Raw genomic sequence first — 22,398 nt, 5'->3', positions numbered from 1 at the left:
TTTTCATCAGCGGTGTTAACCCGTGTTACCAAGTAAACAAATCATGGAGATGGCCAGTTAGCCCGCAGCATCCGAGTGCTACTATCGTTAGCTCTCAGAATGGTAGCCTGAAGCCCACAGCATCCTAGTACTACTAACGTTAGCTCTCAGAATGGTAGCCTGAAGCCCACAGCATCCTAGTACTACTAACGTTAGCTCTCAGAATGGTAGCCAGTTAGCCTGCAGCACCGTAGTACTAGTAACGTTAGTATTGTGTATTCAAAAACGCACCGGACTGCGACGTAACGTTTTACAATTTATTTGCTTGCTCACCAGTGCACAACAACACACACTCTCGTTACCACAGCGCTTTACGGTATTTTCACAGCACTGTCTTGTGATCCACATACACAACAGTTAGCTCTTAGAATAGCCAGTTAGCCCGCAGCACCAGGCATCAACGGTAAGCGTGTCTCATTTAATTTCCACCACTGAAGCGGGGTTTCCCCTCCTGTGTGTAGACAACCAGCTCTGCGGCTCGCTCCACTAGTGAGGACTGGTCTTGCCCTCTGCTGGCGCGTGTGTGCACTACAACCAACCAACCACTGTCAAAACTCCGTTTCAGTGTAATATAAACTGAAACGCATCTGTGATTTTGACGGTATTGATTTTCAATACCGTCGGGATTTCTAAATACCCTGGTATACCGTAATACCGTCATACCGCCCAAGCCTAACACACACAGTGGGGCTAGCTGTAGGAACCATGGGGTTAGCCGACGGGGCGGCTCCAGGGAAACTGACCTTGCTAGCTGAAGGGGCAGTCCTAGCAGTGGGGAAGCTGACCTTGCTAGCTGAAGAGGCAGTCCTAGCAGTGGGGAACATACTGGTGGTAGAGGCTACATATGCAATCTGGAGTAAGCTAGCAGGGGCTAAGCTAAGTGCAGGAGCAGTACTAGCTGCAGAGAGTCTGCTAGCAGTGAGGGATGTGCTAGCTACGGAAGCTTTGCTAGCAGTAAGGGCTTTGCTAGCCCTCCGAGTCTCGCTAGCCTTTCTGGACTTGCTAGCTGCAGGGGCCATGCTAACAGCCGAGGGGGGCGTGCTAGCAGTACGGGCTACACTAGTAGGTGAAGTCAGGGGGGAAGCTGCAGAAGCTACAGGGGCTGAACCAGCTCTAGGGGCTATGCTAACAGCAGACGCTAAGCTAGCAGTTGAGTCCTGGTTCTCTGTAGAGGCTAAGCTAGCTGTACGTGCTACGCTAGCAGACGGGGCTCTAGCGGACCGGACTGAGGGACTAGCAGCTGATACTCTAGTGGACGGGACTGAGGCGGTAGCTACCGAGGCTACACTGGTGGCGGGGGCTAAGCTAGTAGTAGAGGCCTTGCTATCTGCAAAGGGCCTGACAGGGTTAGCAGCTTGGCAGTCGGCTGGGGAGTTGGGGTCCTGGAAGAGCACCCTAAACATGTTCCCGGCCAGTAACCGGAGTTCGCATGCTCTTCCAGGACTCCACTTCATCATGGAGAACACCAGGCGATAAGCGCTCTTTCTCTCCCCCAGACTGCAGGCCGGAGAATAATTGCCCATGAATCCTTGTAAAAGGGAATGTGCCTCATGAAACCTGTCCCAGAGGGGGGCTACGGGACCAGTAGGGGACGCTATACTAGTAGAGAGGGCTATGGTGCTAGCTGTAGATGCTAATCTAGGAGGAAGGGCTAAGGTGCTAGCTGTAAATGTTACACTAGCAGGAAGGGCTAAGGTGCTAGCTGTAGATGCTACACTAGCAGGAAGGGCTAAGGAGCTAGCTGTCGAGGCTACACTAGCGGGAGGGGCTAAGGTGCTAGCAGTAGGAGTTACTCTAGCAGGAAGGGCTAAGGTGCTAGCAGTAGAGGCTACACTAGCAGGAAGGACTATGCTAGTCTTCTTAGGTTTGCTAGCATTCTGAGATTTGCTAGCAGTGTGTGCTACGCTAGCAGGCGGGGCTCTAGCGGACTGGACTGAGGCGGTAGCTACCGAGGCTACACTAGCGGCAGGGGCTGTGCTAACCACGGAGGCCATGCCGGCCGAAGGGGCGGTCCCAGCATCTGAGGCTACGTTAGCTATAGGGCCTGTGCATGCGAGGGCAGCTAGGTAGGTAGCTACTGCAGAGGCTGCTCTATCACCAAAGGTTCTGCCAGCTGCAGAAGCCTCGCTAGCAGTAACAGGAGGGAGTAAGCTAGTGGCAAAGAATGAGCCTACACTGAGTCTCCTAACAGAAGAAACCATAGTCTTAGCTGTGGGGACAGAGGTTCTGCTAGCTGCACTAGCTACGGGGACTAGGCTAGCGGCCGTGCTAGTAGCCTGGGCTGTGTTAGCAGAGAGGGGGCTAGCTGCACTAGCTACGGGAGCTAGGCTAGCGGCTGTGTTAGTAGCCTGGGCTGTGTTAGCTTTCTGGCCTAGGCTTGCAGGAGGAGCTATGGGGGTAGCTGCCGAAGCTATATTGGCTACAGGGGCTAAACTAGCAGTTGCTGCGGTAGCATTAGGGGCCTTACTTGTGGGGGAGGATGTGCTGGTAGCAATGGCTTCGCTGAGGGCAGGGGTCCAGAGCGCCCGAAGCAACCCTATGATCACACGGCCATGTGCCTCCAGCTGAAGCGCCTGCTCCGCGCTGCACTCACTCTCACTCACGGAGGTGAGCAGCGTGTACATGGTCCACCTCTCCTCCGAAGACGAGGAGAGAAAGTCCCCCTCGAGGAATATCCCCATAGTGAGCAGCGCGTCGCTTGCATTGTCTCTCTTCTTGTCCCCTGGGTTCAGGTTGGGTCGCGCCATTCTGTTAGGGTTTGTGGCGAGGGGAGGTGAGAGAACCCAAATGCTGGAAAAGTTATGAACCAGAGAGAGGAGGCAGAGTCGACGGCGAAAAGTATAATCGAAGACTTTACTTGAGCAGAAGTAAACAAAGGAACACTTTACACGGTACAACAAAAAGCGAATTGTAAAACATGGAAACAAAACCTCAGCTGTGCTGGAAAACGGCGCTAGGAAGCGGGAACGGACTCGAAGGGAAACAAGAGATAAAGGGCTATTCCACGAACGGCAGGAATAGCAGGGATACGACAGGATACAGGGAAAACAGATCACAGCACGGAAAGGTACTGGAATAGGAAACAAAAACAATGGCGCGACACTGGTAGACAGGGGGCGGCACGAATATATACAGACACTATATATTGGCAAGAAACGGCTGGGGGCTGACAGGCTAGGACACAGGAAATCGATACAACACTGCGAATACAGGACTAGACAGGAACATATGAATATGAATACACACAGGGCTAGACTAGGACATATGAACATACTGGGGAGCACACAGAACTGATAACAGATACATAGGGAGTACATTAGAAATTACAGTCAACAGGCTCCAGACAATAGGTAACCACAGGGAGGTTGCCTGTAGTACCGCGAACAGACCGCCGGAGGGCGGCAGAGGATTGTCTGTGTCCAGATTATGACAACAATATGGTGTAGTGTTAAAAAGTGTTTAAAGTGTCTAAAGTGAATGTTAAGGTGAGTGTTTAAAGTGAGTGTGTGCAGTTAGGACCTCTCTCTCCTTTATTTTCTTATTATCTCACACTGCAAGGCATCTCCCCCTCAACAAGAATTTTAATCTTGTATTACTGAGTCTTGTATTGAAAATGAAATGTATTCTTTCACTTGCTTCAATGATACTGAACTAGTTTAAAAAAAAATCTTGATTAAAGTTGGAATTATCTCGAAGTGTTGGCAGAATATAACATCCTTCCAGAGAAATCACATTTCGAGACTCAATACAAGTCAACCTGTTAAAATAAGTGGTCTATATGTTCAAATAATAGCTCTACACTTCGACAGCCATCACTGATATAGAGTGTTGTAACATGGGTCTCCCAGTCCCTCCGATCTGCAATAAACAGAAAATAAATGTCCTGGTATCCCGTTCCCACTTTATCCAATCAGGAGAGAGAACAAAAACTAGTTTTAAGCAAATGTGTCCTTGAAACAAGTAAAATAATCTACCAGTGCAGTAAGATCATTTGGCTTGGCAAGATTTCTTGAAATAAGTACAAAATATCTAGGGTTCTCTTTCCTGATTGGATGAAGTGGGAAGGGATACCAGGAAATGTATTTTCCACAGAGCAGAGGGACTGGGAGACCCATGTTACTAACCAAACACTCTATATCAGTGATGGCTGTCAGAATGTAGAACTACTTAACTACTTTTTTTTTAAAGATTTGTTTTTTCAGCATTTTACAGCTTTATTTTGTATAGGACAGGCAGAGTGGAAAGTTGGGAGAAGATAGGGGGAGGACATGCAGTATAGGTCCCCGGGCCGGATTCAAACCCTGGATGCTGCGATTACACTGCGAGCACAGCTACGTGGTGCGCCACCATGGCGCCCCTTTAACACTTATTTTAACAAGAAAATACTACTTACAGTGCCTTTTAAGATGAAGACATTTTGCAGTACACTCTGATTATTCTAGTTCTCCCTATTTCTCCTCCTTATCTCTCTTCTTATAGATCCTCCACTTAATTCATCAGCCATCATATTGTCAGGAATTCCTTTAATGCCTGTGTTTACTCCTAGTGTCCAGTGTCATGTGGAGGCGGTGTTCGCTCCCGGACAGTCACCTGCGCGGTCACTCCCCCGAAGACCTGCGACGTCTCCACCAAACCGCGGTCCAGGTCGCTGTGTGCCTTGCAGAGCTGCCCCAACTCAGGCCTCCGCAGGCGACCTGGATCGCCCCCTAAATATCGCCGCATCTACCCGCCTAAGAGCCAGCCCACCAGGCATCCTGTTACCCACACGCGGGGCCCCAAGAGCACCAGCACGACCGCCGCACCCACAGCTGCGTTCACTTTCCGAGAGAAATCTACAACTGGTCAAACTATAACTACCTTCGTCCCTACCGCTACACCCTTCACAACACCCGGAGCCACAACCCCTGAAATAGTGGACGATTACGAGTTCAACCTAGTGGTGAAGAATGAGAGCGTTAAAGATAAAGGAGAAGACTCTTCCTCTACTAAAACTAGTTATATTGAGGAAGGTGATAAAGAGGCTGTCAAAATGAAGAAGGAGGTAGATGAGAGAGAGGAAGGAGAGGACGGGAGCACACCGGATGTGGTGAGGTACACTCCGGCTTATGACTATGTTGTTGAGGACGGAACGACAGAAGACGACGGCATCATTGACCTGGACGTCGTCACAACAGCGGCTTCGCTCAGGACTCCCGTTAGATTGTCCACCTCAACAACACCACATCCACTCAGCATTGTCCCAGTTGTCCTCTCGAACCCCCCACACACCACCAGAGCTCCCAGTACAACCAGCGACTCCATCCCACATACCACTACCGTTAGGTGGGCTACTCGCTACGACCCCCCTCCTAACCCCAACACCACCCCTTTCGTCAACCCATACGCCTACAGGACTCAGAGGGTACCCCACACCACCCCCACACCCAGGGGGCACCCGGGTACATCAAAAGCCCCCCACCACACTACAAAAAAATCCACCCCGACCACAAGAAGAATGTTCCCCACCACAGCGAACCCCCACTCCACGGTAAAGATCATTAAACTGAAGAAGCCTGCTGAGATGGCCAAGAGCAAAAGTTCCGCAGCTAGTTCTAAAAAACCCTCCCCCCGTTCGAAAGCGCCCTCCCACAGCCCCAAGAACCAGAGACCGGGACATCCAGTGGTCAGTTCTACCAGTGACTATAGCAACTTGATGGCTGGAGAACCAATCAGCATGGAGGTGTTCTGGATAGCAGGAAACTGGAGTGAGGTGGGTGCAAGTCCAGAGGCATGATCCATATCCTATCTTGGGATATAGTTGCATTTGCATTCCGAACTCATTTTCTATTCAGTCTGTGGTACACAGTTACCTGTTGGGACCAAGCATCTCTCCTCCCTCCTCTCTGCAGTGTTCTACATCATGTGGGATCGGTGCCGTGTGGAGGACTGTGGCGTGTAGCGCCCCCCACCACGGGGACTGTGCCAACATGAAGAGACCAGAGCCTGCTCGTACCTGCCACCTGCGCCCCTGTGCCTCCTGGCTGAGTGGTAACTGGAGCAAGGTCAGTAACATTGGGCATCCAGAGATATTCTACTGGATTTGATAAGTACATTGTATTTGTTGCTTTTGCCAACGAGGAAAGGGAAACAGTGGAAACAAAGGGAAACAGTGGTGGAGTAATTTTCTGATTCGTGACAACATATAACGTATGACGTACATCATACCAGTTAGGATACCTTATGTATACTGCACCTGTATACTTTACTTACTCATAGTATTATTCAGAGTGTTATTGACTATATTTATTTTAATGTATAATATAACTGATATGGTATACAGACCTATCATATTTACGCTGCCTACTTTCTCATATGTGTATTATTCAGTATATTGACTTTCCTATGCAATTTTATTGCCTGCATTTATATCTTCTACTATTACCATGCCCATACCTATACCCCCTCCCCCCATGCTGCTATGATGCCTGCATTTCCCCAAGGGGATCAATAAAGGAATATCTTACCTCATCTTATTCCTCCTGCTGACGGATCTGTAGTGTCCAGAAGGCTGTGCGGTGGTGGGTAGGAGGCAGCGGGACGTCCAGTGCGTTGATTCCCAGAGTAGACGTCCTCTTAGACCTTTCCACTGCCAGGCCGTGTCCACCAGACCACCCAACACCCTGACCTGCCCCCAAAAGCCCTGCCTGACCTGGAGAACCTCGCCCTGGGGACAGGTAGGGTGCCACTGCATGCACAAGTGCACATACTCACTCACACGGTGTAATTGGGTGGGGGTTCAGTATTGTGTGTGTGTGTGTGTGTGTGTCTGTCTGTGTGTGTGTGTGTGTGTGTGCGCGTGTGTGTGCGCGCGTGTGTGTACAGTGTTTGTGTACATACACACAAACACAGTGCAATTGTTTATGTAAATTATTGTTTCTTTTAAAAGCCATGTTTTGACCGAAATTTCCCTGAACCTTTACCAGGAACTACATTTCATGGTACTTTTTTTGTCCCTTCAGCCCATTGTTGTCTGTGTTTCCACCACGGTGTCAAGACCCGCGAAGATTAGGCAGATGAGTCCGCTGACATGTGGAACATATCTCTAGGCATCCAGTGTCTCTCTAGAACACGGAAGGATCCTTTTTTCTGATCAGATCTTCGTGATCGCGTTTAAATCAACAGACCAATGTTCCCTGAATACTCTTTGACCATTGGTCCTCACATTTAACAGGAACGTGCAACAGACATATTTAAATACATTTCACCTGCTTAGCTTATAAATGCAATCTTGTTGTAGCTAAGAGATTTGTTGGAAAAAATAATCGCTTTTGTGCATAGATCACTAGATTTATCAACTTATGGTACACATTTCACATTTGCATTTCCTGGTTGAAAAGCAGATGACATCGGCTAAATGGACATTAAATGTCTCATTAAATACTTGAACTACAAGCTTAGGACTGTTCTGACGGCACAATATTGATGTAACTAAAGGATTCGTTGGGGGGACATGTTTTTAATGCATAGCTCAATTAACAACAAAAATGGTTTGTGCTGCAGATTTTTTTAAATGCCGGTTGAAATTAAACAGGGCGAGTACTCGACCATTATAATTAATAAATAATTTATAATAATTATTTATTAACCATTCAGAATGTTCAGCGCCGCGAGCACCGCGCCCAAAGTTCCTGCACTTTGGAAAAGTCCTGGAACCTCTGCTTACGAGGTGGAAACGCACCAAGTTGTTCAAAAGGTCCCCAATTTCTGGGGAAACATCCTGTGGTGGAAAAGGGGCTGAAGATGCACTAACTAAGATTATTTTATATGAGGACCATGTGGACTCAACGACTTACAAGTTATGTGGAATGAGGACATCATTTTGCCGTTGAGTCTATTTATAGTATTCGATCGCAGACATCTTGGTCGCAAACAGCAGTTGATTGTAATCAAATAGCAGGTGATTATCATTAAATGACAACAATGGCCAATGAGTCATGGCATTGCGCCACATTGCATGGAAAGAATGCGTCATGAGAATACTACGAGTGAGGTCCTAATAGCTGGACGGATGGGATGAGACTCAACCACAACATGTCGTTCTCATTCCACATAACTGTACATGGTTGGGTCTACACGGTCCTCGTTTCAAATGAAATGGACCATACAGTAGGTATGAGGCGTTGTATTTATAATAAAAGTAAAACACAAGACACTTGTGCCCTAATGATAAGGATAATGAAGAAACCCACTCCCATTGCCAAGAGAACATGCCTATAAATATACGTGTAGCGGAACTACACACTACAAATATATGACTTGGTGCATAATGGCACCCACACAGCATTGCCGACGTCAACAGACCTGTGCCCCTTTGACGAGAGCTCCTGGTATTGACAATGCCGATGCTACATACCCTACCACATGGCCCCTAATGGCCACCAGAACCCAACGTGTATATAGATAGATGGTACATACCCTACCACATGGCCCCTAATGGCCACCAGAACCCAACGTGTATATAGATAGATGGTACATACCCTACCACATGGCCCCTAATGGCTACCAGAACCCAACGTGTATATAGATAGATGGTACATACCCTACCACATGGCCCCTAAGCCTTAATGGCCGCCACAACCCAACGTGTATAGGGAGGTGTAGTCTGACGTGGGGTCATCCCTATGTTCCCCGGGTCCTATGTTCCCCGGGTCCTATGTTCCCCGATTGATTGATTGATTGAACATTTTATAAATGTTTATTATTTTATTAATTATTAATGTCCGCCTTGTTTCGAACTGGTTAAGCTTGGCGACTCTTTCGAACTGGTTAAGGTTGGAGTTTGGAATCAGGGCTGGTGTTCTGACTATCTATCGCTACCGGGGAACATAGGACCCGGGGAACATAGGACCTGGGGAACATAGGACCTGAACATAGGACCTGGGGAACATAGGACCTGGGGAACATAGGACCTGGGGAACATAGGACCTGGGGAACATAGGACCTGGGGAACATAGGACCTGGGGAACATAGGACCTGGGGAACATAGGACCTGGGGAACATAGGACCTGGGGAACATAGGACCTAGGGAACATAGGACCTGGGGAACATAGGACCTGGGGAACATAGGACCTGAACATAGGACCTGGGGAACATAGGACCTGGGGAACATAGGACCTGGGGAACATAGGACCTGGGGAACATAGGACCTGGGGAACATAGGACCTGGGGAACATAGGACCTGGGGAACATAGGACCTGGGGAACATAGGACCTGGGGAACATAGGACCTGGGGAACATAGGACCTGGGGAACATAGGACCTGGGGAACATAGGACCTGGGGTATCGGCTATTGTAACAATTCTGCCTCATGAACATTGGCAAGCTTTCCATTTTTGCACAAAATGAGTTCCCTTCTACCACTAACATTATTGTTTAAGCATTTTTGGTTGAAATAAAGGTAGTTATAAGGTTTTTAATTTGTTGTTAAAAAATAACTACACTTACCAGTAGGCAGTAGAACGCCTGTTGTTCAGTGCTGTCGCCTAATCCACGTCACGGCCATCTGATACCAAGCTAGCTAGCTAACGTTAACGTTACCTAGCTAAACGTACTAGACGTTAGCAATGTCTACTGTTGAGAACCATTTTAAATCAGGGCATGTAGAGGAGTTTTGGGAATGAGTAAAATGTGCAGGTCCTTGTTACAGGATCTCACTGCCACCTAGTGGTAGCCTATGTGAATGTATAGTACTACGTGGATGTTACGTTGAGGTTAACCACGGTACTGTTGCGCTGCTGGATGTCAACAATGAATTGTCAATTACACCCGACCAACATCTCCGTTACTGAAACATGGTGTCAGAAGTGGTTTAGCTGTGAATAAAAGCTGCAGGATTGACAGCTAAGGAACAGAATCTCAACACAAATGTGACTGTGAGTGCAGAGGCGCTTTTCGTTTTTGTCACAAGTTAGTAGCTCACGGCTAGCTAGCTTTTAGCCTTTAGCTTCGGTGGCTAACTGACGTTACGGAGGATTTGTAGCCATGGATTTTTTCCCCCTCCCACTCCAATGAAGCTCAGCGGAGACTGGAGCACAAACTGGGACATCTTCAGGGCTGAATTTGAAGATTACTGGGAGATGCATCGGAGGCTGTCCAAGCAGCTACTCTGAGGAGCTTAATGGGGACAGAATGCCGACATGTATACAAGCACAACCTGGAATTGACAAACGAGCAGCGGGCCAATGTGAAAAACATTCTGGATGCGTTAGAGCAGAGGTTCCCAAACTTTTTCAGCTCGAGACCCAAAAGAGAAATTTGGTGTTTCCCCGGGTCCCAAACTTACAAAAATACATCATGAATTGCCATAACATGGGCGGCTGGGTAGCACAGCGGACTAAGCGCCTGCCTACCACCGCAGAGACACGGTATCGAATCCAGCTGTCAGTGGTGCCTCCGGCTTGGTCGGTCGTCCATACTAACACAACTGGCAGTGTTAGCGGGTGGGAAGCCGGTGGGGTGTGTGTCCTGGTCGTTGTAAACAGCGACTCCTACAGGTCGGTCAGGGCGCCTGCTCAGCGAGGAAGGGAACTGGGGGAAGTAGTGTGAGCCTCCCACGCGTTACGCTCCCCCAGTGAGAGTCCTCGCTGTCAAGTGAAAAGAAGCGGCTGGCTGACTCCACATGTATCGGAGGGGACATGTGATAGTATCTATCAACCCTCCCTAGACCGGCAAGTGGGGGGCAAATGCGCGCAACGACCAGGAAGGGAGGGAAGGGAATTGGCATAACAACTAAATTGGGATGGGAGAAAAATACAGAAAAAAGGGGGAGAAAAAAGTAGATAAAAAAAATGAATTGCCATAACATACATTTATAAACTACTGATAAAGAACACAACAAACCATGAATTTTAAATGTATAATGTATTTATTTAATTATAAAAGTACATCACAGAAATAATCAGAGTGTAATGTTAAGTTGCTCACCACCTCATAACATATGTACATACAATTACAATTTGTAACACTTTTAAATGAACAAACATCTCCTTTCTATTTCTCACCCCTTTTTCAACTCTCCATTTCTTACCCCCTCCCTCCGTCCCTCAACCTTAAACCCCAACATTGAGCAACATTCTGATTAATTTGTACTGACTTATTAAACAATTCTACTGACCTGACATCATGCTAGAAGGGGTATAATATTTCATCTATGGCACAATGAAATCTAATGAGAGGTATGTGGCTGGTTGAAGTTTTCAACCAGCAGATCTATTCTGGGCTTGGTTTTTGAAAGTGCTATTCTGAGGTCATGCTGAGCATTTAGTCTGTTTCTGTATTTGTTTTTCAGGTATGCTAGAGTAGAAAACCCAGATTCACATAAGTATGTGGTGCCCAACTAAATCAACACATCTACAACTTTTTTATAAAAAAAAATTTAAAATTGAATTTTTTTATAAAATTAAAATTAAAATGTTTAATTATTATTGGCGACAATGGGTCGCGACCCAGAGTTTGGGAAACACTGCGTTAGAGGGCTATTTCAAACCGTCAAAAAAACGTAATATATGAGTGATACGTTTTTGGCTCTTGCAAACAAGAGGAGGGTGAGTACATTGACACTTTTATTACCCGTTTGAGGGAAAAGGCGGCAACATGTGACTGGGGCTCTCAGGGATGAGCTGATAAGGGACAAAATAGTACTTGGCATCGCCAATGAGGGCACGCATAGACACTTGAGAGAGGGGTCTGACGCTAGCTACAGCCATAGAAACATGCCGTGCTGCAGAGCTGACGGACATGACACTGAGGTCCATGGAACAACAAAAGAGGCCACATATGGACAGCGTTAATGCAACTTTCAGACAGCCATCAAAAAAATCCCCTCATGTCACAGGAAAGGATCAGAAAAGATACACCCCAGTGGCCAGTCCAGTTTGCTCCCCGCAACGTCCCGGTCGCCATGAGGGCGGCAGTGAAGGCTCAGCTCGATAAATACGAGGCGGAGGGCCACCTCATCCCAGTCACAGAGCCGACTGACTGGATCAGCAACATGGTTATCATCAGAAAACCAGACAAGCTGCGAATATGCATAGATCCAAAGCATCTCAACCAGGCTCTGCAGCGGTCACACTATATCATGCCCACTCTGGAAGACATACTCTACAAGCTCCCCAAGGCTAGGGTCTTCACCCTGGTGGACGCGAGGGACGCTTTCCTCCAGTGCAGGCTGGACGAGCCCAGCAGCTACATGACCACTTTTTGGACACCCTGGGGTTGCAAGCGGTGGTTGAAACTCCCCTTCGGCGTCTCGGTGGCCCCGGAGGTGTACCAACGGAAACAACACAAGCTCCTGCTGGGACTCAGCGAGGTGGAGCCCATAGCAGACGACATCCTCATCGTGGGCTGTAGGGATACAGACGAAGAGTCAGGACGCGACCATGACGCCAAGCTGCTGGCTCTCATGGACAGATGCAGACAGGTCAAGCTGCGGCTCGGCATGAAGAAGCTCCAGTTCAAAGTGGCAGAGGTTCATTTTCACGGGCACATACTGTCATAAAAAGGATTGAAAGCTGATCCGGAGAAAGTGAAGGCAGTCAGAGACATGCCCCCCCCCCAACCGACATGAAGGCCGTGCAGCGGTTTGTTGGCTTCGTCACGTACCTGGCCAAGTTCCTGCCACGCCTTTCAGAGGTCTGCGAGCCACTGAGGAGGCTCCTGGATAAGGAAGCAGTGTGGCACTGGCTCCCGAAACATGATGCTGCAGTGCAGGAAGTGAAACAGCTGGTGACTATAGCGCCTGTGCTGCGTTACTACGACGTGACGAAGGCAGTGACAATCCAGAGTGACTCGAGTCAGCATGGCCTGGGCTGTGTCCTGCTGCAGGAGGGCCAGCCTGTTGCATTCGCCTCAAGAGCGCTCACACCGACGGAGCACAATTATTACCAAATCGAGAAGGAATGCCTCAGCATTGTGTTCCCGTGCCAACGCTTTCATCAGTACCTGTATGGGCGCAACAACATCACGGCAGAGACTGACCACAAGCCCCTCGTCGCCATATTCAGCAAGCCCCTACTGAATGCCCCGAAGCGCCTGCAGAGCATGCTGCTGGCACTACAGAGCTACACTCTCACAGTTGTGTACAAGCCCGGGCCGGAGATGTATGTGAGTGACACGCTTAGCAGAGCCACAGTGTCAGACACACCCACAAGCTCCAGGCACGGTGTGCACACAGTCTGCAGCCTGGGAGCAGAACAGATGGATGTAGAGCACATCAACCAGGCCGACTATCTCAATGTCACAGACAAGAGACTCATACAAATACGACAGCACACAGAGAAAGATGAACAGCTCCGGGCAGTGAAATCAGTGACACTGAGGGGCTGGCCTGACTTCAAAGAAGAGGCAGCACTAGAGGTGAGAGAATATTGGGCTTACAAGGAGGAGCTTAGTGTTCAAAATGGAGTGCTGTTCAAAGGCGACAGGGTTGTTATCCACAAAGAGCTGCGTCCTGAGATGTTGGCACGGGTTCACACATGCCCTCATCCTCCTTTTTTTCCCCTACTTCCCTAGCCCTATTTTTTGTCCTGATTGTGAAGCAACCTTGGGTTCTATGAAAGGCGCTATAGAAATTTGATCTATTATTATTATTATTATAGGCGAGGCCTGCTACAGGCAAGCATGCGACACGCTGTACTGGCCAGGGATGCGAGCTGACATCATAAACTTTGTGGGAAACTGCACAGTCTGTAACGAGTATGCCATTGAGCAGCAGAAAGAGTCGATGATGTCCCACGAGCTGCCAACACGCCCCTGGCAGATTGTAAGCACGGACCTCTTCCAACATAATGGCAAAGACTTTCTCCTGATAGTCGATCATCACTCGGACTTCTGGGAAATCGATCTACTCCCTGATCTTTCAGCCGAGACCACAATCAAACGCTTCAAAGCCCAGTTCGCTCGCCACGGTCAGCCTGATCGGGTCATCTCTGACAACCGCCCTCAGTTTTCATGTCACCAGTTCAAGCGGTTTGCAGCAGAGTGGGAGTTTGAACACATCACCTCATCTCCACATCATTCCAAGGCCAATGGGAAAGCTGAAGCCGCAGTAATGATAGCAAAGAACTTATGCAGAAAAGCGCACAGAGAAGGTGGCGACGCCTGGAAAGCGATCCTGCAGTGGCGCAACACACCAATGGAAGGCATGGACAGCAGTCCAGCACAGCGCCTGATGTCGAGGCGTCTGAAGACGGCGCTACTGGTGGCCAACAGGCTGTTGGAACCATGTGTGGTGACGGGGGTGTTGGACAAGCTGCGTCACAGGAGGCAGGTCTCCAAAGCAAGCTATGACAGCTCAGCAAAGGATTTACCAGAGCTCATGGTAGGCCAAGCAGTGCGGATGAAGCCGTTGCCTGGTGACCGAACAGGCATCTGGAGACGGGGATCCTGCATGCAGAAGGTTACCCCACGGTCTTACCTGGTCGAGGTGCAGGGATCACTATACCGCCGAAACAGAGTTGATCTTCGTGTGGCAGAGCCAACCACACCACAGAACACGGAATACCGTGTGGAGAGCAGCATGCTGAGGAATGGGCCCCCCATGAGCCAGGCGGGACCAGAGATACTGGTCGAAGAGCTGGGTGGTAACGAGGCATGCGCTACCCCACCCAGGCAGGCAGACAGCCCACCTGTTCATCCGATATCCACCAACCAACCTGTTCATCTGATAACTACCCCAGCAAAGCCCCCAGCTATGTCACGCTATGGACCGCAGATCCGGGCTCCTAACAGACTTGATCTGTAGTCTTTATTGTTTGCTAAAGGATTGTTTGGGGTTGGACTGTATATATATATAAAAATATATATAATAATAAAAAAAGAGGATCATATACAACAACTTATAAAGTTGCAGGATGTTTATTGTTTGTTATTAATTAAGATGGAACATGTTATGTTGTTTCTTGTAGTGGAGCCTAGTAGGTCTCAGTTTCTATACAAAAGTAGCCTAACTGTTATTAAAGAAAGGGAGATGTTACAGGATCTCACTGCCACCTAGTGGTAGCCTATGTGAATGTATGTACTACGTGGATGTTACGCTGAGGTTAACCACGGTACTGTTGCGCTGCTGGATGAATAGTAAATTACACCCGACCAACGTCTCCTCCGTTACTGAAACAGTCCTCTTCTCAGACCTGTGGTTACACTCTGGGGCAAAGCACTGCACGCACCATGCCGGCTAGCTAGCTACTAACGTTACGTAAAAAAACATTAACGTTATAAACTATACACAATATGTACAAAGAAACAATGATTTACATCAGTATTTACACTGATTTAATATGCAGCTAAATAACGTTATACGATTTTAAATTATAAATACAAATATTTTTTAAATGGTGGTTGGCTTTAGAGGTGAAACAGATACTAGCCACAGATTCAGGGTCAGTTATTTTCCCATTGTACGAATTGTTAAGCTTATGGAATGTAAGGGAAATCTTATCCTAGGTCTGCGACTAAAGCCAGGAGTCTACGCTGTGGTCAGTCAGCAGCGCCAAATGGCAGTGTAGTTTCCCAGTGAACAAAAACATAATTTTGCTACCTTTACGATTAATTGCGAATATTTTCATGTTGAGCTAGATTGTGGATGAATACGCACAGAAAGGTACACCATGCAAATGTTCATGCTTTATTTGTTTTAAACGAGACGATTTAGAAATGGGCAATGGGGAAATACATTGCGTTGGACCGAGGGTGGACAGCGGGAAAAACAGCAATGACGTAACCACTACACCTCCCTATATAGATAGATAGGCAGTGAGAGCCGGCATTTCACATGAGTCCTGCTGTGTTCCATAGTGCTCTGGGAGCTGTGGTGACGGAGTGAGAGAGCGCCTGGTGTATTGCCCTGTGCTCCAGCGCTGTAGCGCCACCCAGAGGCCAGATGGCATAGAGCCCTGCAACCTACAGCCATGCACTCACTGGGACACCCAGGAGTGGGAGGAGGTAAGGCACACATGATCAATATTTTGCAGGAATTATTGGTATTATTGTTAATTAGTGTTTATAATAACTATGGAATTGGAGTATGGATTGTGGATAGAGTCAGAGTTCATACGGTATAAGTTGAGTCTAGGCAACAGAGCCTTGGCTATAGGCAAGGCAACAGAGTTCAGAGTGTATATGGTATGGAGAGTGTGTGTGTGTGTGTGTGTGTGTGTGTGTGTGTGTGTGTGTGTGTGTGTGTGTGTGTGTGTGTGTGTGTGTGTGTGTGTGTGTGTGTGTGTGTGTGCGGTGTGTGCGGTGTGAATGTGGGTGTATGTACGCACATGTGTGTGGGAATGTGATTGTATTGTGGATGTGGTTGCTACAGCTGTCAGAGAGGTGTAACCAAGGAATGCAAGTGATGCCTGAATATTCTACTTGTTATATTTTCCACAATATTTCAAATACCCTCAGTCAATGAAGATCACAAAGAAGTGCTTCCCCTTGAGAATGAGATGCAGTATGTTGTGCATTCAAACTTTATGGAACAAGCCTTCCTGTACAAAACTTTTTTTTCCACTTTTTTGTTTATTATACTTTTTTTGAGGACATACAAATCGAAGTATATGTCTGCATATATGCATTATTGTATTGTCATTGTCCACATAGAACAGATAACAACATTAAACAGAAGAAAAGAAATAAAAATAAAAAATAATTAAAAGGTAAATAATAAGACAAACAAACACTGACTAGGTCGCACGACAGTCGTCTCAAAAGTATATACATATATAATAATAGTATATCAAATATATAGCACATGTTCAAGTACCCAAATATGCTTCTCCAATGTATATACGGTATATCAAATAACTCACGTTGAATTAACGTTCACACAGATGAATACCAGCAAGCAGCATAAGAATTGCTATTCTGGAATAGTATGGAACTGTACATCATCCACAAGTACAAGGAATGAACCCCACGTTTTCTTGAACATAGATGAAGAACCTCTCAGAATACATCTTATCTTTTCAAGTTTGATAAAGTATAGTATGTCTCTAATCCAGTGAAGGTGAGTGGGGGGAGCAGCGGACTTCCATTTAAACAGAATCAGCCGCCTGGCCAGTAGAGTGGTAAATGCCACAACGTGTGCTTTGTGCTTTGAAAGTGATAACATAGGTGGAGAGTATCCAAAAAGCGCTGTCAATACATTTGGTTCAAGATTTGTCTCAATACTTCCCGAGATGGTTTAAAAAAATATTTGTCCAATACCTGTGCAAGGAGGGGCATGTCCAAAACATGTGAGTATATGTGGCTGGGGCCGAATGACATCTATCACATATAGGATCGATATCTTCATACATTTTGGCTAATCTGACTTTCGTCAGGTGTACTCGATGAACAATTTTGCATTGTATCAGCCCGTGTCTTGCACAAATAGAACTTCCTGTACAAAACTGGCTAAGTATCAGCTCTTAGCCACACAAATCAGAGGCTTTGGCTTCTGGTTTGACATTTAGTAGCCTTGGGCAATGATAAACCTGCCGTTGTTAGACCGAGGATTATAGGCCTGTCAAGGAGAAGGGCCAAACATGCTTGCCAGATTTGGTTCTATCTCTGCTGTAACAGGTAGCCAGACAGTGTGGCAGAGAAGATGCTTGTTGTATCCATAGATACCTGATACCACGTTGAACCTCTTGACTGGTTGATATTGGAATCTCGTGCTTGCGTGCATGTTTCAGTGCTCTGTGAGCTGTGGCGGGGGTCTGCAGGAGCGCGTGGCCAACTGTGTGACTGGGGACTTGGCTGTGATGCCAGACAGCCTCTGTGAGAAGATCACCAAGCCGGAAACGCTGCGGAAGTGCAATATGCAGGAATGCAAGACCAGCACAGGTATGCGTGCGATGCTCCTCTCTGCTCTGACCTGTTTTGATGTTTTCCAACGTAAACTCACTTTCAACAGATGCTACCTGCTCTGACGACTACATGCTATTATCCTAGTTCATAACATGTTCCTCCACGAGTGATTGATTGATTGATTGATTGATTGAAAAGTTTATTAACAGATTGCAGAATGGGTACAGTACAGTACAGCTCAATACATACAATTGTTAAGAGGATGCAGACCTGAGAAAGACTTTCGTCTTGTTTCCATCAGGGTCCCCCATTTTCAATTCATCATATGACACACATGACATACAGATAGACAGTACTGCTACATCTATACATTTATGAGTGACATACCAGATTTTCAAATACAGTACTGTTTGTGATACTAAAAAAATCCAGAAAAAGAGTGTATATACATTTGACATAGAAACTGTGCATTGGGGGAGGTTGGGTAGGTGGGGTGGGGCTGTACATTGGAGGTGGGGGGGGGGGGGTGTTGGGTAGGGGGGGGGGGGACACTGTACATTGGAATACTGACCTACATTTGACATAGAAACTGTACATTGGAGGAGGTTGGGTAGGTGGGGTGGGGTTGGGTGGGGCTGTACATTGGAGGGGGGGGGGGGGGGGGGTTGGGTACATTGGAATACTGACAAAGCCATGCTTGGTCTTTATTGTACAACTGGGTTAGGACATTTGTAGGGGCCAGTTTTGAATTGCAGTCTCCCGTAGGTGTTCTTTGAGAGTGTTTTTGAAGGTGGGTAGTGATTCACATTCCTTTACAGCTTTGGGTAGGGCGTTCCACATTGTTGTGGCATAATTGCGAAACGTGTTTAGTCCCTTGTTTGAGCCGAATCTGGGTTTTACATGATTTGTGGAGCTCCCTCTGGTGTTGTGATCGTGGTATTCACTGACCTTTGGGAAGTATTTTGACATGTACATGGGTACCTTGGTCATGTAGTGTATCTTGTAGACCAGGCCCATTGCAAGTTGCTGTACTCTGTTGTCTACTCTAAGCCATCCTAGGTTGGCAAAGTGTGCAGGGGTGAGGTGGGTTCTAGGAGTCAGGTCAAGCAGTAGTCTGACCAGTTTGTTTTGAGATGTTTGTAATTTGGTTTTTAGTGCCTTTGAGGTGCTTTGGTACCATGAGGTGCAAGCATAGTCGTAGTACCCTTGAATGAGTGCTCCTGCCAGAGTCTTCAGGGTATTCTTGTTTACCAGGGAGGAGATCCGGTACAAGAATCGAGTTCGTTGATTGACTTTTTTTATTACATTGGATGCCATTTTGTCACAGGAAAGATTAGCCTCTAGGATGGAACCCAGGTAGGTAATTTCATCTTTCCTTGTGACAATATTGTCACCCACTGTAACTGAGAAGCCATCGGTCTTGCTGAGTTTGTTATTTGAACCGAAGAGAATGGACTCTGTTTTGCCCATGTGTAATGATAGTTTGTTGTCGGCGAGCCATATGCAGATTTTGCCTAGTTCCGAGCTGAGGGTTTTTTCAACCTGTAACTTGTTCTTGTCAGAGACCAGCAGGGCTGAGTCGTCCGCAAACAGGAACAAGTTGCAGTCACAAGCTGACGACATGTCATTTGCATTAATTAGGAACAGTAGTGGTCCTAGTATGCTTCCTTGTGGAACACCACAGTTCACTGTGAGGGGGGGGGATAGGGTACCGTTTACCTCCACCATCTGTTCTCTCCCCTCCAGGTAGGATTGTATCCAGCTCACTGATAAACTATCAAAACCAATTGCTTTTAGCTTGTCAATCAGAATGGTGTGATTGACAGTGTCGAAGGCCTTTTGTAGGTCTAGCATGACCATGCCGCAGTATTTGCCCGCGTCCACCTCTTGCTTGATGTGGTCGTTCAAATAGAGAAGGCATGTGTCAGTGGAGTGGGATGTTCTGAAGCCAGATTGGAATTCGTAGATTCGATTTTTATCCGTAAGGTACTTTTCGACCTGTTCGTATACTATTTTTTCCATGACTTTCGAGATGGATGTAAGGATAGAAACAGGGCGGTAGTTGCCTGGGTCTAATTTGCTGCCCTTTTTGTGCAGGGGTGTTACTCTCGCTATTTTGAAGTCCTTGGGGACGTGTCCCTGTTTTATGGAGAGGTTTATTATGTGTGTGATGACTGGGGTGATGGCGGCTGCTGAGTCTCTAAGGAATTTGGAGGGGATGTTGTCATGGCCAGTGGCCTTGTTAGGTTGGAGGGCGCTCAGTTTATTGAGTACCTCATCTGTAGTTACCATTTCCAGTTTGAAATCGTCTTTGTGGACGCCTAGGTTCTTGTAGTATGCTGCTATGTGTTCTACCCCATACTGCCCTGAGTGGGAGGGTAGTTTGTTTACCAGTGTTGTGGCTATGTTTGTGAAGAAAGTGTTTAAGTAATTGGCTACATCCAGTTTGTCTGTGATGAGCGTGTTGTCCGTCTTTATGTTTATGTTTGAGAACCTGGTTTTAAGTTTTTTACTGCAGCCTAGTTGATTATTGAGTAATTTCCAAAGTTCACGTGGTTTATTTTTGTTTTCCTCAGTTTTGTCATTGATGACATTTTTTTTTGCAGTTTTTATCATGGAGTTTACGTCATTTCTTAGTTTCTTTCTAGTTTGAGTTCAGTCACGTGGGCTTGGAGTTCACTGCTCGTGCTTTTGGTAAGCTTTGACTGACTTTTTACCCTGGTGGTTCTTAGGGGGGCCATGTTGTTTAGTATTGTTGAGAATTTGGTTTTGAAGCCAAGCCAGGTTTCTTCCACCAGTGTACCATTGAGTTCATCTGACCAGTCCAGGCTCTTCAGTTCAAGGTTAAAGGCCTCGCTAGAGTAGGTTTTGAGGTCTCTAGATGTGACTGTTTTGTGACAGCCAGCCTTTTGCTTTAGCTTTTTGCGAGTACAGAATATCATATAATGATCACTTAACCCGCATGCTATAACCCCTTTATTGGAGATCATGGACTTGTCGGAGGTCAGGATGAGGTCAATGGTAGTCTGAGTTGATTCACACACCCTTGTGGGTTGGGTGATTAGTTGGCTGAGGCCGTGCAGATCACAAAGCCTACTGAAGGCCTTGAAGACGGGTGCTGCTTTACGTAGCATGTCCGTGTTCCAGTCCCCAATAAGGATTTTTTCTACGCCCTCCACCCCAGTTAAGCATTCATCAAGTGAGTCATAGAAGCCACTGTGTTCTGGTGGTCTATAGATTGTGCCTATTAGTACTGATTTTGCCTTTTCAAATAAGATTTCAATCCATACAGTTTCAATCTCGTCATGGTTAAGGTCAGTACGGTTGCTGAATTTGGTATCTTTGTGTATATACACACAGACACCACCTCCATACTGGTTCCTATCCCTCCTGACGATTGTCCTAGCTAACATTTGGTGAACGCTTGTATCCAAAGTGTCTTACAATTCCATATGAGTGAATACATTCCTAGCGTAGCTGACCCCAGTGTGACCTGAATGTCTCACCTTTGGGCAGTGTTAGTGCCATGCTCTCCACCCATTGAGCTACACAGGAAAAACATATTGACCATATTCACACAGCGGCCATTTTGCTCTTGTGTCATGCTCAGGTTGGGATTCCTTTCCACCTACACAGGACCATATATTGTATGTGTCTTTATTCCAGCATGTTAATGCATGTTAGCTAATCTCAGTTGTGTGTGTTGGTCCGGTTTGTACAGGCCTGGCGTGCAGGAAGAACACCATGTCCTCGCGGTTCTGTGACAAGCTGAAGCTTCTGGGTCGCTGTTCCCTCAGGTCGGTGCAGAAGCAGTGCTGTGTCACCTGCGGGGGTTAAGCCCGGGTCACGCATCCTCACACACTACCTACCGGTACCTTGGACCAGATTATTGCGATCATATTTATCATCATGCAACGTTATATTCAGCCATTCCGAAACAGCCCGTCCTTACTGTCGTATCACTGCTTAAATGAACACAGCAGCATTATGGGAAATGTGCTTACTGAGTCAGGCAAGAAGATATATATTAATTTCCTCTCTGTGCAGTAGAAAGCAATCCGACTGCAAGCTAGCGTTGCTTAGCACAAATTAATGGAAGCGGATACGGATCAGGTAGCTTAGCTGTTGGCCAGAAACACCACTCCCAGAGTTTTAAGCTAGGCTAGCGGCCCGTATCCACTTCCATTAATTTGTGCTAAGCTAGGCTAGCTTGCAGCCGGATAGCTTTCTACTGAACGCACAGAGAGGAAATTGGTATATCTTCTTGTCTGACTGAAGAAAACAATAAGCACATTTCCCATACTGTTGGCATGTTCCCTTAACACCCATTTCACTTGCTTTCATTATTGTTTCTGTTTGTTCAAAAACCGATACTTCTACCACCATGGTGAATGTTATATAGAATGTCAGTATTGATTGAAATGATTTCCCAGTTGATCAGAGACCATTGTCACACCAATGTCACTCGTAGACATTAGCTTTGCTTACTGGCAATCTGCTTGTTCCAGTATTCAAATTTTAAGAACAAAATATAAACCATTA

General features: G+C 46.9%; 1 protein-coding gene across 3 annotated transcripts in view; it reads left to right on the top strand.

Moving 5' to 3' along the window:
- Positions 1-21,931, top strand: part of LOC311235095 (A disintegrin and metalloproteinase with thrombospondin motifs 12-like) — a 129,888-nt gene extending 107,957 nt beyond the window's left edge. For all 3 annotated transcript variants that reach the window (XM_084322442.1, XM_084322443.1, XM_084322441.1), the window contains exons 19-24: positions 4,586-5,788; positions 5,928-6,080; positions 6,576-6,752; positions 15,871-16,017; positions 17,742-17,892; positions 21,578-21,931. In XM_084322442.1, coding sequence (XP_084178568.1) covers positions 4,586-5,788; positions 5,928-6,080; positions 6,576-6,752; positions 15,871-16,017; positions 17,742-17,892; positions 21,578-21,693 — 1,947 coding nt within the window. In that variant the 3' untranslated portion in view covers positions 21,694-21,931. The remainder of the gene's footprint in view (positions 1-4,585; positions 5,789-5,927; positions 6,081-6,575; positions 6,753-15,870; positions 16,018-17,741; positions 17,893-21,577) is intronic.
- Positions 21,932-22,398: the final 467 nt, after the last annotated feature.

Source organism: Notolepis coatsorum (genome assembly GCF_963971535.1).
Source record: "Notolepis coatsorum genome assembly, chromosome: 10".
NCBI lineage: Eukaryota > Metazoa > Chordata > Actinopteri > Aulopiformes > Paralepididae > Notolepis > Notolepis coatsorum.
This window is presented reverse-complemented; position numbering and strand designations above follow the sequence as displayed.